This window comes from Sorex araneus, chromosome 4, assembly GCF_027595985.1.
Source record: "Sorex araneus isolate mSorAra2 chromosome 4, mSorAra2.pri, whole genome shotgun sequence".
Lineage (NCBI taxonomy): Eukaryota > Metazoa > Chordata > Mammalia > Eulipotyphla > Soricidae > Sorex > Sorex araneus.
Genome location: NC_073305.1, coordinates 34516318 through 34535535, shown reverse-complemented (window position 1 = coordinate 34535535; position 19218 = coordinate 34516318). Strand labels below are relative to the sequence as shown.

General features: G+C 35.8%; 1 protein-coding gene across 14 annotated transcripts in view; it reads right to left on the bottom strand.

Annotated features, from left to right (window-relative positions):
• The window catches only part of ARPP21 (cAMP regulated phosphoprotein 21), a 162085-nt gene that overhangs the window by 97830 nt on the left and 45037 nt on the right, over positions 1–19218 (bottom strand). For 7 of the 14 annotated variants that reach the window (XM_055135715.1, XM_055135724.1, XM_055135725.1 and 4 more), the window contains exons 1-9: positions 18747–18834; positions 18488–18661; positions 16594–16760; positions 15440–15481; positions 14617–14694; positions 10625–10769; positions 8890–8968; positions 8214–8273; positions 7382–7522 (exon numbers count right to left, since the gene is read on the bottom strand). In XM_055135715.1, coding sequence (XP_054991690.1) covers positions 7382–7522; positions 8214–8273; positions 8890–8968; positions 10625–10769; positions 14617–14694; positions 15440–15481; positions 16594–16722 — 674 coding nt within the window. In that variant the 5' untranslated portion in view covers positions 16723–16760; positions 18488–18661; positions 18747–18834. The other 7 variants (XM_055135718.1, XM_055135717.1, XM_055135721.1 and 4 more) reach the window with 3 other exon arrangements.

Sequence of the window (19218 nt, the reverse complement as noted above, 5' to 3'; positions counted from 1 at the left end):
CGGGGAGCTGTATTTGTGACATCTCATACTCTACACCACTGATGTACCAAGAGTAGCACACCACATGTGATGGGGTTTAAAGTAGAAGGAAACCAATCTCAGGGGGAAAATCTATGTCTATGTCTATGTCTATGTGTATGTGTATGTGTATGTGTATGTGTATGTGTATGTGTATGTGTATGTCTATGTCTATGTCTATGTCTATGTCTATCTATATCTATATATAATCATCTATATCTATATCTATCTATCTGAATACAAGGCTCAATCTTTAGCAAACATGTTAGGAATCTATTATACAGGGGTTTAATGGCTCCAGCATGAAATACAACAGTCTCTAAGGAAACTTTTTTGGGCCATTTTAAACATTCATTCTTATTCATAAGAAGAAATACAAAATCAATTATTTTTTTCTGCTTTTAGGTCATTATTTGGAGTGAAAATATTTGAAATATGGTGGTGAAAAAGTGCAATGGTGGTGAGATTGGTGTTCAAATATTAAATGTAATAAATTATTGTGAACAACTTTATAAAAATTAATTAAAAATAGAAAAAAAATACTGAATATTATTTCTTTGGATGAAAGGTATTTTTGCTCACATATAATAATAGTTCACATAAAAGTATTCCATTTAGGATTCTGTAAAAATGAATTCTCTCTAGAGCAAGTTTGAAATGATTAAATAAGTCTAATTCTTCAAATAAACTATTACTCAAAGATAAGAAGTATTTTACAGCCCATATGCTACTTTAGTTCAAACCTGCTACTGAACATTTGAGACATACATTTTTGTATAATGCTGTGTAAGAATTTTGAACTGCATTTTATGTCACTGAGTAGGTAGAACAATTTCCAGTCTAGTGTACTTTGAGATCAAGTTTTACCACATCACAGTTTTAGTTTCATGTCATTATCTTCATGTTATTATCATATTTCTAGGTTCTCTGATTTTTAAAGTCATTAAGACCAGTTAAGATTCTGTAAGTGAGCAGATGGGTACCAGTGAATAAGTTGTTTGATTATCTTCTGCTTTGGTTACCATCAGAGACCACCAATTCTACTATTGTTGGTTCATCTTTCCTTAACCTAAGAGAAAAGTCATGGTTGAATGACAGAGGTAGTGGAGTTTAGTTTTAACTGTCTATGAATTGACCAAGATCAAAACATGAAGCTCAATTTTCTCTGCTATAAAATGATCTAGTTTTGTCTACCTACATTTTTGTAAGAAAAAATAATATTTAAGGTATTATTATCTACATTTTTAAGTATGTTAGTGTTATACAAGTGCCTGCAAGTTTTATTTCCAAAATTAGTCACTTTTTTCACTCAGTACTCAATGGCCCCTAAATAACTTCAAGTGTTTGAAAGCAACAAAAACAAATTTAACTTCTCTCCCCACAATGTATTTCTTATTTATTTCTAGAGAAGTTACATTATCTGAGGTGTTTGAGAATATAGTTTTGAGAGAAAAGATATAAGATCTGACCAATATTAACAGGTATACCTTCCTTTAAGCTTGAATATTGACTAAGGAACTGGGTTGCTTATATACAGTATACAAAACTTCCTGACTTTCCGGATAGCAATGCAATTCTTCATTGGTTTCTGATCATTGGCTTCAAGTCAGATGGATTTCAATACTGCTTGTAGAAAAAAATGCAGAACAAATTTTCGATGTTTCGAAATGACAGAGTGCCAACCAACCACTCTTGTATTTTGAAGAGTCACTTAAATAAATGGATGCTTGGATCTTCTTCAGAGGATTATTAAAGCAAGCACCAGTATCAGGATGCCATTTAGTTTGTTCATGGTGGCACTTATATTCCCAAGGGGAAAATATGTATATAACAAACATGGGATTAAAAGCATGTTTTTTTGTTTGATTGGTTGGTTGGTTGTTTATGAAAGTACTCAATAACCTGCAAGGAGTAAAGTACCAAATGATCAAAATTGATGATCTCCACTGGATGTCCTAACTTTCTCAGAAAACCAATATTTACAGACTAACTCTAGACTAATCCTCCATTTGTAACTACTGTAGTTACTATCAACTACTCATTATTCTAGGCCAGGCCACACTTCTCAGTAATCAAGGCATTGCATTGTATTCTTGGGAGAATTTTAGGTATCACCCCAACCAGTATCTTTGGACACCTGTTTTTGCTTTACGCATTTTGAGTCCTGTAACCTTTAATGTTTTTGCAATTTATCTTCTTTGCTTTGTACTCATAGAGGAGAGGATTTGAGGCAATGACAGTGGGTGGATATGAAAGACGAAAGAAAATGTATTCAATAAATTACAACCTTTAATAAGAAAATTATCTGGAACTAGTTAAATAGTTACTCTGACATATGTAAAGACTTTCAGATTTGCATGGGACCCTGTCTATAACAGATCCACTATGTCTTTTACAAAACCTAGGTCAAGTAAATGATGTATAGTCATCAAATAATATACACTGAGCAAGTATCCCTTCTCTAGGATGGAGAGGACAACCACTAGGAGAAAACTTGTTTAATAGTGTAACAACGAGTTTCTTTGGATTAAACACAGAAAACTTGACAAATGATGAGAATGTGGAGAGTAGAAAGAGAAGAGCAAACAAAGCTTCTCATAAAAATAGACCCAGATGAATAATATTTAGAATATTTTTAATAAGATTGTTGTTTACAATTTTAGCCTCAATGCTAAAATTGTATCCAAAAAAATTGTAGATAGAAAATACATTAACTGCATCACTTACAGCAAAGACTCTAAAAAACCCTTTATCCAATTTTCTAAGGGTCTTATTTGTTGTCACCACCTAATCTGACAGTTCACAAAGAATTTCAAAGGGATAAACATTCAGTGCTAGAGAGTAAAATGTACTTGTGAGCAATTGTGGGGTATTGATAACAGAACTAAAGTGAAAAATCTAAACCTCGGGCCTGTAGCTCAAAACATTCATTCATGATTTTAATAAACAGGTATGTATTTTCATAAGAAAGAGCTTCAATCATTTAGACCCATTCTAGGACCTATAGCCATGCTGAAAGGCTAAAGATAACATACACTCCCCTGTTGGATCCTGGCTAACTCCTAAAGCTGGTGTCAGTGGTACACTATTATGCTGACTTGTCTCAAGTGCATTAGCTCTTTCAGATGAGGACAGCATTTTAAGTGTCTCTAATACAAATATGCTAGTTTTTTCTAACTCTCTCAGGACATCCTTAGTCTTGCCTCCATCCCACACTTTTGTGTCTCTGGCTTTAAACCCTTGATCTGGACTGGTTACTTGCAAGCAGTTATTTTTTAATAATAGAACGGGTGGGCTCATTGTTCACTCTAACATTATTGGTACATTCTTAATTTTTAGAATATATATGAGCATCTTATATACCAAAAAAAAGATAGATACAGAGTAAAGAAAGGTATTTAATGGAATAACTATGATTACCTTCCAAGTATCACATCTTGTATCAGTGCCCAAATAAGAAAATGCAGCAAGAAACATCAAATTGTAGGAAGGATTTTTATATATGGATACCAATGAGTCTTTATAAAATATATTTCCTCCCTCATTCATTGTCTATTTGACTGTTGTTTTAAAAGAGTTGAAATTCCCATACAGTTCTGAAAGTTTCTTGAGGATTAATTGTTCTCAGATGCTTTGTTTTAAGAGTTCATGTAAGAAAATTGTTCTTGGGATTTGACACACTGATTTAGACCTCATGCTATCCACTTGCTTTCTGTAATTCCAAAATTGAATGTGCTTTTGCCTCATTGTTTTTTAAAAGAATTAAATTAAATACTATATACAACCTAAGAGATAAATTACCTAAGCAGGAACAAATAAATAGTAGCTAAAGTTATTATGAGTAAGACCCTATGTCACTGAACTAACTAAAAACCTGTTTAGGGACACTATTTTCTATCATTAAGAAGCATATTTAAGATATATAAATATGTTAGAGAAAATACTAAGGGTAACTGAGGTAATACATTTATAATTCTCCTAGTGTGATCCCATGATTAAACTATTTAGAATTTCATATAAAACTATTTTTATTCATGCAAAACTTAACATTCTTTTGGCCAGAGAGATAGTACAGCAGGTAAGACAATTTGCCTGCATGCAGCTGACCCAAATTTGATCACTAGTGCCCCGGATGTTCTCATGAGCCAGTTAAGAATGAGACCGGAGCAGAAAATCAGAAACAATCCCTGAGCACTACTGAGTGTGGCTTCCAAACAAAGAACAAATGAAAAACAACATTCTCTTAATAAATAAAAATGCCCATAGTTGGGAGCTGGAGCAATAGCACAGTGGGTAAGGTGTTTGCCTTGCATGCGGCCAACCCGGGTTCGATTCCCAGATTCCCATATTGTCCCCTGAGCACTGCTAAGAGTGCAGAACCAGGAGTAATCCCTGTGCATCGCTGGGTGTGACCCAAAAAGAAAAAATGCCCATAGTCTAGGAAAATAAATTCAGCCAATATATGGCTGATTTGCATCTTTGTCAGAAGAGCATCTTATATGCCAACGCAATGCCATTGAAGAAAAATTAAAAGCAAATAGCATAAAGTTCTCTCCTCCTCACCTTTATTGTACATTTATATATCTCCAATGCAAATTTTCTCTATATTTTCCAAGCTGCAATGGCATTTATAATAGTAATTTTTGCATATTTGCACTGGAATAGAATAAAACAGTCTACATTGAAAAGCCATTCCCAGAATACACGAAAAAAACAACACAAGAATATATCTGAGGAATTCCAATCCCAGCCTCCATCCTTTCCTGAAACATTTCCATTCAATCATACCTAAATTAGTATGGTCCCTACATCAGAAATGCCAATTTCTCTAATAGTACAAATTAAAATTTTCAGAGAACTGGAGAAACCAAACATGTAGGACCTGAATCAAAATTTCCAAACAGAATATTTTGTTTCAAACTTCAACTGCAAAAGAACATGACAACAGATTTAAAATCAAATACATAACATTTCTTCTTTGTTAGAAGAAGGACATTTCTTCTTTGTTAAAGTCACTTTCATGACTTGTTACTAATTATAAGGGCCTATTTAATTCATCATCTTCTCCTAAAAGATACCATCCCCTCTCCCCCACTTCACAAAAGAGCAACTCAAACTGAGGATGGTCAGAAAGATGATGGGGAGAGAGAAATAGACTTGACTGACTGGACTGCTACAGACTGTAGAGTGTTATGTACAACTGATAAGGCAATATCTTGAAATTCATGAGGCATAGCAATTCAACTTTTGTTTTCGCATTATTGAGGAGCTAATAGGTAGAGTTTAAGAGGAGAAAATAGGCAGGAAATGAGCCCACCTACTCTGTACCTGAGGTGTTCTCTGCACAACTTTTCTCAGTCTTTCTGAAGGCATAAAAAGATAGATTCTATTTAAAACTGCCCTTTATAAAAATAAAACAAAATATGATAAATACTGTCTGATAAGTGAAGTCTAATAATAAGCTAATCTGATGTCTATTAGCTAGTAAGAAAATGGCCAAATTATACTCTCTAGTGGTGTTTGGGAATGGGCAATAATGCCAAGAATTAAGAGAGCGTTAATGAAACTTTCTGAAATAAAGAAAATAATTGACAAATTGACATATTTTCCGTCCTCTATGATCCCTTTAAACATGCCTGTGGGATTAAATTTTAGGTATAAATTTATTTAAATTTAATATGTTAAATAAGAGTGCTAGTAGTCATCTATAACTGCTGCCATATTATACATGATAGCACATTTAAGGACATTAATAAAATTTTATCAAGATTTACATTCAATGCATGATTTGCTCAAACACTATTCTATATGAACAGAGGTTTTAGAGATGTTTACCACTACTCATGTTATTAAAAAAATAATGTGCACTAAACCAGTATACTACCTCCAAAAGTTGGACTCCATAGATCGATGGACATGTCTAGGGGTCTGTCATGATCTTTTTGAGAAAAAGAATAACAAACTAAAATAAAATAAATGTCAGTTGTTTTATTATTTTGCAAAGAAGGATGTTATGTTCCTATATGACAACTGAAAGTCATAAGAAAAATAATGCAGGATAAAAAAAATAACACCTAGGAATATTTGAGGGAGGTTAAGCATTTATCTGACTATTGTTCAGAGTATGAGGTTTATGTGCCAATAATCAGATAAAGTAGAAAGCTGATAAATTTTTAAATGTATTTTCCCAGTACAATAGAAAGCAACCACAGGATCCAATAATTCTGAGGCTTCAAGGGCCCTTCAACACTATCCACTTCAAACTCTCCTGCAGATAAGTAATTTGAAGCCCAGAGTTGTAAAGTGCTCAGTGTCCCCGAGATAATGGCCAGGCTCAGTCTCAGAGCTCTCAGCCTGTTTTCCCTCCACTATGACCTTCACTCCTGCTGAACACAGACTGAGCTTCAGTAGATAAAGAGTCTCTTCTCTGTATGCCTTGTCCCAACCTCTGGTGAGCATAAAATCGTGTTTTACCTCCACTGCTGTGCTGCTCTTTGCAAACATAGAATTCCTAAATACCATGCAGTTTACACAGTTTACCAAGCACACTGTGAAAAACAAAATGATAATATGCAAACGCATTAAGAGAATAATTTACACAGAGACTTTTCTCCCCAATTAAAGTTGCATTTTGCTATAAAACTGGCTTGCCTGGGTTCAAAAGAAAGAGCTCCAGGTTCCAAATGAATATAATTAAGCATCTTATGGGGGACTAAGTGGAAACATTGGAAAGGAATTAAAAATGGAAGCAAATAATTATCTTAAGGGACAAAATAAAAGCGCAAATGGAAACAAAAACCAAAGCCATTCTTTCATAACAAGCTCAAGACTCTCATTTTATAGAATAAAGAAAAATTTAGCAGAATTCAAATGGCTTGTTCCAAGTCACACAGCTACGAGCTAAAAGAATTGATCTTAGAGACAGGATTTCTGTCTTCAAGTTCAGTGCTTCCTATTACTCTAGTAGTCACAATAAAACAGACCTAAAAGCAGAAGAAAAGGACAAGTATTCTACGTGCCTTAAAGTGACTGTAGCTTTCACTTTGGGCTATGTTTTGACATGAAATATTTTATGGTTTTTGTATGTAATCACATGGAATATTAAAGGGAAAAAAGAAAATTATGTTTCAAAAACTATGTAAAAGACCACGAAATAAATCCACTTTATTGTCTGAATTTTATAAACTTTCCTGGTCCTCCGATAATCTTCTACAGATAAATGCCACACGCCTGCTGATAAGAGCAAGAGATAAATAACATGGCACATTTTAAATGTCATGTACTTTGAATTTTATACTGTGCTCTTATAAATGAACCCATTAGAGACAAAGAAAATGCTAAATAAAGATAGTAATGAGCTTACATTCTTGTGCTGCTGGTCTTGTTGATGATAACAGATTTCCCTGTTTGATCCACATTGTGATCCAACCCAAAGTACGCAGCCACTCGATGGACAAGCATCCTCTGGTAGGATGACATCTGAGGGAACTTTTTATAATGATTACTGGAAAGAAATATAGGAAGAAAGTGGAGTCAGCACTTGTGTTCCCGGGCTGTGGCACATATTACGGGTCCACACACAAAATGATTCCTCTTTCAGACAAACCACTAAGCCTCTTTTCATCTCTTGCATCACTTACTGTCCTCACTTGCAGACAAATTTTCCACTTACTATGGATTTATTGATTATACTACAATTAGTATCCTTGACAGTTGCACATTTCTCCCACTGAAGGGAAATTAGTGCCAGTTGGAAAGTACCCTGGTTTAGCCCATCCTACCTTATCCAGGAAGCCAGCCACAGGACAAATGACAATGACATAATATGTGACTGTAGATCCCTATCAAGAGACATGCCATTACATGGTTTACACTGAAAGCAGCACAATTATTTTCAGGCATAACTGACTGCAGCCAGCTGGATCCCATTAAAAAACTATAATAAAAATGAAAAGGGGAGCTTCTTGTTATTGCTATTCTATGCTAATCAGTGGCCCCTGTTTATAGCCATTTTTTGTCAGAAATTTAACAAGCAGAAGTTCACATGGCCCAAGCAACAGTCCCATCAGCATATAACTCCTCATACCCAAGATTCTCCATTCAACACATCAGCCAACTCATTCAACATTCTTTTCTATTCCTACATTTTTCCAAGACATATCATATAAATTCAACAGTCTTGCAATATAACATACTTGTTGTCACCAATGAAATCAATAATTTCCTGCTCCATTTTCAAGAGTATCATTCTGTCCCTGCAAAATAAATATAATTATAAAAATTTTTACATTTTTTCTTTGTCTAAGCTTAGTCAGATGTATGGAAAAGACCACTGAATGTGTGTGCTGTCCATTTATAAATTATTTCATTTTGTTTAGATTATTTTTATCTCATCAGTTAAATATTTTGTAACACTGAAAATTTTACATTCTGGTATTAATTGTTAAATGCAATTAAGAGTTTAGGCCCATAAAGCACATTATACAAACTGTATATTTTAAATTTGTGAGGAACTAAGACAAAACAAAGCCCAAGAAGATTGATATATAACTGCACCAAGGCATGATTGGTTTATTTGACATTGATTCTCATGATCTATTTTCCCTCTTAATCAGTAACCTTTTTATGACAAGGAAAGTAAAACTCAGAAATTCTAATTTATTTATTGGGTAACTTTCCAAGAATTAAGACCCTCTATGAATAGTAAACATGCAAACTACTGACAGAAAAAAAGAAAATATAAAAGAAAATATTTAATACAACAGTAAAGGTGACTGCATTTTATGGTTTCCTTTTTAAAAAGTGTTTCGAATATTACTATAATATACTACTGAACTCTTTTGCAAATGAGAGTTTTATCTAATCATTTACCTGGAATTATTCTTTAATGTGTTAATCAGAAACTCATGTAAGTCTATGCCTGTAGAATCCGTATACTCTTGGCTGCAATCTGAAACAAATCGTAGGATAGAATTGTCAGGCAATGCAGTGGAACAGAAAGAAGGTATGTGCTCCCAATCTTTTCTGGTTTTCTCCTTCTCAGAATATTTTAAGATGAAGCTACTGATTTGAAAGATTATGTGTTTCCCAACTAGCAACATCAAAATGAGTATCAAGTTCAGGGACTGAGAACACCCTGTAGATGCTGAGTGTAGAGAGACCCCACTGCCTTAGGAAGGGTAATAGGTACCATCTCGGGAGGAGGGCTGCGGTGGGGTGGAGGTACAGGAGAAGGCAAATGTCTTATGTTCTTTCTGTTCTACAAATCAACAAGGACACACTGCCATGTGACATGTACTCCCACTCTCAGTTCTTAGAGAGAAAACTCAAGAGCTTGAGGCACTAAGGACCTTGCATTCTCCAAATCCAGGAAAGGCAAAAAACCCAAATCAAAACAAAAACAGGTTCTAAGACTAAGTATTACTAAGTGGAAAACACAGGTGGGCTCTAAATACTTACAAATCTTTCAAATCTTATGACATTCGCTAACGTAATCACTAATTTCTATTTTTTTTTTTTTTGCTTTTTGGGTCACACCCAGCAATGCTTAGGGGTTACTCCTGGCTTTGCACTCAGGAATTACTCCTGGCAATGCTTGGGGGACCATATGGGATGCCGGGGATCGAACCCGGGTCGGCCGCGTGCAAGGCAAACGCCCTACCCGCTGTGCTATCGCTCCGGCCCCAAATTTCTAAAACTGTACTATACAACGATATATTTTTACTCTGTTGACACTATGGCTTTTAGATATTCACAAAGACAATCACTATAACCAGATACGTGTATAATCTTAGAAGTAGTTGTCATTCTGCAGCTTATCAGCTACTTTTTCTTTCTGTTTATTTTTAAGAGTTGACTGCAAGATTATTTATTTGTAGCATGTTTCATTTCAACCTAACTTAACTTTATTTGTAAATTTTGCTTTCATTTCATACAAGTATATAAAGGGTAACAATTTGAAAGACTTAATCTGTAAAGGGTTTTAGAAATAATGACTCTTTGGGAAAAACTTTATTGAAACAAAGTGTGCATGTTTTAAATGAGATTTTAATATAATAGTACATGGATCGTAGCGACCAAACCAAATTCATCTGTTCCAGATGAAATTATCATAAAGCATTTTATTGATGTAAGCCTGTTCATTAGAGATCAGAATCACATATCCTTTAAGAATTACAAATTCACTATACTCTTAAAATAAAGTCAAGATGCAAAACTTAGTATCACTGTTGTTAATCACTCCATTCAGCTCTACTAATTAACTGAATTAAAAGCAGATGTATATTTACTTCTTTGTAAATATAATTTCATTTTTAATTTTGGGGAATATAAAAGCTCATCATTGAAAATAGGAGATCCAAATAAAAAACCAAAAAATGTCATACTAAAAATAATCTTGGCAATACAAGTAATGACATCATGACAAAAAAGAAATCTGTTCACATCTTTTACACACACACACACACAAGTATGTGCATAGTTCTGTGACATGGGAACATGTTATAAAAATCTACAAAGTATTATGTGGGAAAGGGGAATATGTTTATAAATCTAGAAGTCGTGACTATGTGCCCAAATTGACTGAAGAAATTATGTTCACATTCACCTTTTGATAACATTCTTATCTTGGGTTTTTCAGAGGTTTTATCTTTGTTTTTATCCTTTTCCTTTTCTCTTTCAGAGTCATCTTTCCTAGATTTATCATCCTCTTGAAGGCTGGGAAAACTGGAAAGCTGTAAATGAATTGATTCCTGTTGGGGAAAAAATATAATAATTTAGGGCCAGATTTATTAATTTTTATCTGGTTTCCATTTTGCATAGAGGCATTAAGTACAGGAAAATGAAAGCCAGCTGCAGATTTTTCTTTCTTAAATGGTAAAAAATTAAACCTGTCATAAAAATAATTGCCCTTTAAGCGGAATTAAACTTCAGAAGTCAATGGGAGGTCATGAGAAACACCTAGTACTAAAACTTTGCCTCATGAATATTAACCTGAAACAAGTTAAATTCCCACAGATCACATCTTTTATTTTTCCTACGGGTTTATTTTTAAACACCTGGGAAAATAACTTGATCATTGTTCTTGCATCATAGTCACTATAATGTCTCAAAAGGAAGAGAAGGATTCTGCAGTTTTTTTCTATAGCGTCTTCTAAGGAGAAATGGACACAAACACAGACAGAGATTACGGATCAATTACAGACAACAGATACAAGGGCTCTAGTAATCAATTTTCAATAAAAAGCCTGTTTGATAGCTGCATCAACAGTGGTTTCTAGTACTAAGAAAAAACAAGTTATATAACTTCAAAAATCTCAGGTATATTATTTACAAATGCCTATGAAGCAAATATGTATAATTATAACCTATAGTTACTATAATCAGTCTTTTTGACAAGGTAGAGATATAATTATACTTATTCATAATTATAAATATAATTATAAAGTATAATTATATTTTACATCTATTATAAATGTTCAATACTATTTAAATTTTAGGATCAATTAATTTTTCCCAAATATAATATTTTGGAAATAAAGTTGATATAAGATCAAGCATTCACGATACGGGGGCTGGATGTACTTATTTACTTATTTATTTATTTTTCATTGACAACAGATCATCTAGTATTAATCCACACCTCACCCATTTCATTGACAGTATGTTAACTGTTTTGAAGGAGAATGAGCCAAATTATGCTTTTTTGCTTTATAAAAAAACTATGCTATGATTAAACTATGACAAATTAGTCAACATTAAGCCTACTTGTTCTTATGTAAGAGATCATTTGATTGGAAAGCTTTTTTCTCCTCTGTGACATTAAAATTTATGATGAAGTCTAAAAAACATTCCCAGTGACTAACAGTGTTTCTCACTGAGAACTAAATTGATGCTTCTCTACATGTGACAGTATTGATGCCTATAGATCCTCAAATTAAGACCAAACTGGAATTATTAATGTTTGTGGTAAATCCAGCTAATCTTGCAAGCATGAAATAAAAGTCAAGTTCCTTTGGGGGACAGGTTTAATTGTGTACTCCAGCTGGTATAAAAAAGTCAAGTTCTCATAATAAATATTGTCTTAGCTAGATTTTCTAATATCTAAGTCTTAATGCTGGGGATGGAAATATATGAAATATGTTACTGAGTGTAATCTAATGACAAGGAATTTTATCACATGATTTGGGGCAGGCATGTCTTTTTCCACAAAGATTCAGGCTATGGTTTTCTACTTTCTAAGGAGATAGTTGGAATATTTCTGGCTCAGAAAACACAGCTAGAGAGGGTGAGAATTGATTCAACACTTGATCAGGAGGGGAAACTGAGGGCACCAGGCCACAGAGGTAGTCTCATTGCTTTTTCAAAATGGACTTGAACCATCCAGCCTCTGTAAGCTTGTATCAAAAATCCAAAAGTCTTGGGAATATAAATGCAAAACTGCAGGCTAAAAGACGTCATCTATAAAAAAAATGGTATAAACTAGTGCCATGTGTGAACAAATACTATATTCAGAAAAATAGTTATTTTCTATAAATAGGATACATTAAGGTGTTGAAAGAACACACAAAAGTGCTGTAGAGTTGGTAAAAAACAATCTGTTATTTTTTAATATTTTTATTGATGTTATCAATAATAAAATACAAGTGTTAATAAATACATTGGTACAGGATAAGTTTATATCCAACAACAGATAAAAGAATGATTCAAGTTGCAGTAATACACTGATAGGTAAGTAGTATAACATTAGAAAAGCAAAACTCCTTTAACTTAAAGACACGCTGAACCATCAGCTATGGGTCTGAGATCAAGTAATACAGGTAGCATGAGTTTTTCCCACACAGGAAAATAAAGGCAGTTTTCCAAATACTGTGAATATACAAACATTGGGGAAGCAATACATTCCATATACTGTATACTTTTATCAGGGTTCTCTGGGATTCAGTTCCCATATTTTGTAAGTGCCAGTGGTGCCTTGTGAAGGCATTGCATAAGCTCAAAAGTCTTTTTTTTTAAACTCACTAAAGAAATAGCATGGCCACTTGCTTATCTGTCTGCCTGAAATTTTTCTATCAATCCCCTTCTCCCACCACCCATAAGCCAGGCCAAGAAGAAGCTCGAGGTTCTAATTCTGTCCTATAAAGCTAGCCTTGGTTACTGAACTTGGAACCAGCAGGAACAAAGCACCATTTCTGCATCTTATTTCTCTGCACCGATTGTTTGGAGACACTAGTCTGAGGTCCAGGACGGGCACTAAGATACAGATGATCTCTTAAAAAATGTCCTCCTGGTACCTTGTCAAATGGGACACAAAGCAGATTATGTCTAGAAAGGCTGTCTTCCTGGCGTTAGGAGTGGGGACAACTGGGGCATGACTTCTCCCAGAGTCTTTGATTCTGTAGAGTTAACATATACCGTGTGCAGTGTGTTACAAGCCATCAATCAACATTTAATAATACAAGTCAGGATATTCACAATATTACCCCTTTTCAATCTCCATTCCAAAGAGAAGCACAGATAAAATGCTGAAGAAAAGCCACGCATTTCTCAGAGCCCAAATAAAATAAAGCTTGTGTATGAAACATAGTAATGGCTATTGAATGATAGTGTGTCCATACCTTACGACAAGGGGGCATGTTAAGAAAATGAGGCTAGAAAAAGATACTCTAGGACAAGAGTCATAAGGAATTTATTTTTGGTCCTTTTAAAGAAAGTGCTCTCTGTACCCAGGGGGAGAATTTAGAGAACTTCAATTAAAGAGAGAAAGGTAAAATAAAACAAACAAAAAATTAATATCCTTATCAATTTTCCCTCCCCTGGGCTCAAATAAATCATTTGCTTTTAACTTGAGTATGTTAACTCTCTGATAGAATAAGGGAACTTCCTGTCATAGGACTATTTTTATAAAAGCTAAACTGATGCTTAAGAGGCAAAGAATAATATTATAAAATTTTGTCATGGAAGGGTTCTTTTGCAATTTGAGTTTTTAGGGCCTGATAGGCTCAGTGAAAGGAGTAAAAGTAAGTATAAGGAAATGACGTGAATATTAATAGTATTAACTTAAGTTTACCATCAGCTCAGATTCATTTCTGGACAATTTTTCCAGTATTGAGAAATCTCCACCAAAGGCCATAAAAGTATGTCTCCAAAGCGCAATGCACCTTATTCAGAATTTCTATTTTCATAAGAGCCAAGAGTTGTGTTTCTTATAGGCAAGTGCATTTTGGGGACGTGAGAGGTAAGAATCTCCAAAAAGGAAGGAGATGGAATAGATACTTGGACTATATTTGGTTCAGTCTTATCAAGAGAGAGCCTTTGAGGAAATTCAGCACTACCGTGCTTACTTTTTAAGTTTTAATCTAAATTCTTTTGAATTCTTTCCATTTGCAGTTTTCAGAGGGTCTGGAAAAAAACAAACGTGATACTCTGTGACAAACCATCAAACTAGTTTAGGGTGTCCCATTAAAAGGGGGTGAAACCAGAAAATGAATTTTTATTGAGTTCTTCCCCCCACCAATCATTACATAACGCCAATTTAATACTCATGCACACAAAGGCGGATCCCCTGCATGCAATTAAGGATAAAGACAGGGGGTATACCTGATCACCTCCAGGTCTTGCAGTGGATTCTTCACAGACAGCAAGACTTCGAGTCAGTTTCCCTTTCCCTGCTCCTGACTGGAAAGGGCAAAGAAAAAGGAAGAAAAGGAAAATAAAGAAAACAAACAGAAAAAATTCTCAGGTAGTCAAATCATTACCACCTTTGGTCCCAAGTCAGATGTTGGAAACTGAGTTTTCAGTTGGCAGCTCAGAACTGTCTGTCTCAGCTCAGAGCCCTACACCCCAGAGGTGATGGGATTCGGGCTCAGAAGACGGTGAGTTGGAAAGGAGCACACTCAAACTGCCCATCACACAGGAAATACACAAGGGATTGCTACCATGACATGGAGGTAGGAGCAGAAAAAGACAGCAACACTGTTGTCTAGGAAAACCACGTTTGAAAGGGAAGTGACTGAGAAGTTGCTTTAAAGGAGGAACAATGATAGAGGTCCCCACCAAGACCTCTTTATTTCAGTGCAGAAATTAGTAAGCAAGACTATAATATTCACTCCCCCATCCCAGTTTTATTTTAAAATGAAAACTAAGCAAGTGACTGTTTAGTAATGCATTGGCAAATCTGCAAGAGGGGGACCAAGCTCAAACATATACCATTGCTACTTTGCAAACCGTCAGTGCTCGCTTAGTGAAAAGCATACAGAAAGACCAAGAAGCACAAAAGAAGCCCATTAAAAGCAGACGGCACAAGGATAGCCCAGATACATTGCAGAATCTCCACAAAACCATCTGAATTATTGTCAAAATTCTTTAACTCGGCCATTAATAGTTACACTATCTGGTCCACGGAGCATCTCCAGAATCCTACCTTGGATTTTCTTCTTTCTTGGTTCTGAGCTGCCAGTTGCCTCTGTATATTAGAAAGAAAACAAAACAAAACAAAACAAACAAACAGCAAACCAAAAATGAGAGAGAGAAAGAAGTTGGGAGAGAGAGAGAAAGAGAGAGAGAAAGGTCACTATAGAAATCGTCAGTAACAACCACTAGCTAAGACCACTTAGGAGAACAACCTCTCCTTTCTACAGTAAACTTTTGACCTTTTAACTTTTTTCTCTCTCTCTCTCTCTCTCTCTCTCTCTCTCTCTCTCTCTCTCTCTCTCTCTCTCTCTCTCTCTCCTCACCGCAGCTTTGAAGGGGAGAAAAGCTGACCTTGAGGACTGTGGGCCATTATGTGGTTCTCACTTTTGCTTGCTGTGACATCAAAGGAGTTAACACTTTTATAGTTTCGTTCAAAGAAAATCAATATAGGCTATTTGCAAGAACAGTTTGTTTCCCCTCTACCAAATTTCTTTCTCTATAAATCATTGAGATTTAATCATATCACTTTTTCAGTCCCATCAGTACCTTCCAGCCTTCTCTCACACTTCCACACAGTTCTTTCAGTCTCTCTATCTCTGTCTCCAACTCTGTCTCTGACTCTCTCTCTCTCTCTCTCTCTTTTTCACATACACACAGATATATCCTCCTGATTTGAGGAATTCTGATGCTTGTTTGTTAATAAGAAGTGAAATTTAGCCCATCCATGGAGGTCAACAGAGCTCTGATGTCCTTGCTCTTAAGTTCTTCGTTTCTCGTGTGCTGGGTCTTAGTCTTTCCGTGGAGTAGCCCGCCCGTGTTTCAAACTCAGCAAGGTTAACACTGCCTAGTATCCCACCCTAACCCCCGAAACACACGCACACCTGGAGGAGATTTGGACATGAGTGTGGAAAGGCTATGTGTAACTAATATCATCATATGTATTCTGTGGACATTTTTCATTTCAAAGGGCATTTTAGAATATGCCGCAGTGAAGAAGGAGTGGGGGAGTGACTAATTATAGGAAAGAAAAGGTGAGTTTTATGAATTTCTTATTCATGTAACTAGCCAAAAATTATGTTTAAGGAAACAAAGCTTTAAAGTATTCTAAAACTAAAAGAAAGCAAGTGTACCACATGGTGTGAGAAACATGTTTTTCAGGCTTACCTGTAGTTCCAGCTTCTCCTCGTCATCCAGACTTTCTGATTTAACAATGCCATTCTCGGGAGTGGCCGTTTCCTGCTCAGTCCCACCTTCCTCCACTATGGTCTGACTCAGGTCTCCTTGATCAGACATTCTCCCAGACACAAATTAAAACAGCAAGGATTGATTCCCTGTGAGGTTCAGAGATGAGGAAATAATGTCAGTAGGGAGTGAAATATTTACTCCAATTCTGGAAATAATTCTTTTCTCCATTGTATTCAAATTCAGAAGAGCAACTCAGGCATCCTTGCCCATGTTATACAATTTTACACAAAAGGAGTGTTAAACAAGTGCCAGGCAGAAGACTTTTCCCAGGGCAAATCAAAATAGGCAGATTCGGTAGGAACCGCCATGCGCCCTCAGCACATTTACACACACACACATACACACACACACACATACACACATAAATACACACACACTCACACACACCTATTAGTGTACTTTGCCATCCAAACAGATCCACACATCTTTGGTGAAGACACAGAACTGCAGTGTATCTAAGTCTTCTGGCCCATGCCAAAGTAGAAAAGAAAGAAAGCATAGCTCTATCTCTTGAAGAGATAATGCTCAACTGCTAGGTCAAGAGGTGGACTTGGTGTTCTGTAGAATCTCTATGCTGTCTCAAAAATCGGTCGTAAATTTCAACCATAGCCACCCTTTCCTAGGTATAATGAATACGGTACACCCTACAAGGGGCAAAAATCAATTGAAGAGGTAATAATTCAGTATAAACACAAGATCTAAGTTTGACAATAAACCTTTCGGGGCCAAATTTTCAGGCTTCAAACTGACAGCTACATTATTAAAAGCATAAGCCCTCTCCCAAGCTCCTGTCACCTGCCTGAGCGGCTCAGATCCCACACAAGCCCTAGGCGGGCGACTCTAATGAAGATGTCGCCACTGCACTCTGCCACTCCAGGCTCACAACAGACTACCACAAAGACACTGGAAATGACTTTTCAAAGTTAAAGCCTGTTATTATTTTCTCTCCCTTCCTCTCGAAAAGCCCCACACGTTCTCCTATGAGTGGCTCTCAAAGGAGGCTCATGAATAAGTTAGGATTCGCTTCTTTTTTTTTTAATGTAAGGAAAGAAGGAAGAAAAGAAGAAGGAAGGAGCAAGAAATGGAAAGAGAAGGTCTGATGGCTTAGAAAGTCAGTTCTTTCACAGAATGACTGTCCTGTTCTCAGTCATTACAATGGTAATTAATGTTGGGCAAATCAGTGTGTTCATATGTCGTGCTGGGCGTGTTTAATTACCTTTCACTAATTCAAGTAACTTTCTTGCAACTGAATATAGGAAGCATGAGATGAAACTAAAACACAGTGATATCTGTGGAAATTTTGCTAAGAACTACCGTGAAGGAACAGCTGGTATCTAATGTTACCTTTTAAACACAAAACAGACTCATTTGGCAAAGGATTGTGGGAATGTAAAAGGTAAATTTTCGGAGAAGAGTGGTTTGAGTCTGTGAGTGACAAATGAGCAGGGCTTTTAAAGTTCGGAGAGGTTTTAGGGCATTTCATCCAATGCATTCTGACCGATTTCCAGATTTCAGCAACTCTAATGTAGTTGAAAAAAACAAGTTCATTTTTTCCTGCAATGGCAAACAGCTTGTTTCTCAATGTACTGAGTAGGGAGTAAAAAGAGGACTTCTGTTACCCCTGCTTCTGAGTGTGTCAATAAAAACAGATCACGACCAGATTGAAAGCGCAATGAACAAACTGATTCTGGTTCTCCAAACTTTTAGCCCGTTGAGTTTCTGTCTGCATCAGTTATACTTAATGAACTATTCCATACAAAATGCCACATTTACATGATAACTTTAAAAATGCCACCAGACAAGCAAGTCTTACCTTTGGCGCAGAATTCCTGCTGTAGGTCTTGATGACTTACTAGCGGCTTCTGTCCTTCTACACCAGGAAAATCCACACAGGTGAGCAGCGACAACTGGGGTCCCATGTCCCCATTAACAGTTCGGAACACCCATCTCCATGCAGTTCCCCTACACAGTGTGACACATCATCAACCTGAAAAAAGAGGAAAAGTCAATAATAATAATTGCAATAATCATGGTAGGGAGAAGGACGAAATAAGTAAGACGGGGTTTCTAACACTAATGACCAGCTTCCAGCAAATCACGTTCACAGCTTGATCCGGCTGCACCTGTCTTAAGCTGCCTGCTTCTTCTCTAATGAAGGCTACAGCCGGCTGTTCAAGTCAGAGCGGCACCCACGCAAGGAGCTAAAATTAACAATTGCATTATGCACCGAAGATTACTCACTTCAATTTTAACCTTTTTTAGTGAAATTTCGCACTTTATATTAAAAAAAAAAAAACCAAGCTTGTGTGTTTGCCTCAGTGAGAATCAAGAACACCTATGAGCAAAACTCTTGCCTCCTTTTTTTAACCGAAGTCTTTGTTTTAATAATAGATTAATATACTTTAATGCTGTCTTTGTGACTCCTTTTCTATGAAAGTCACCAAATGAAATGTATTCAAAGGTTTTGATTTAATGAGGCATTATGTGGAAAAGTTTACAAAAAGAAAACTTTCATAATGGCATTTCTTTCCTCTCCCATTATAG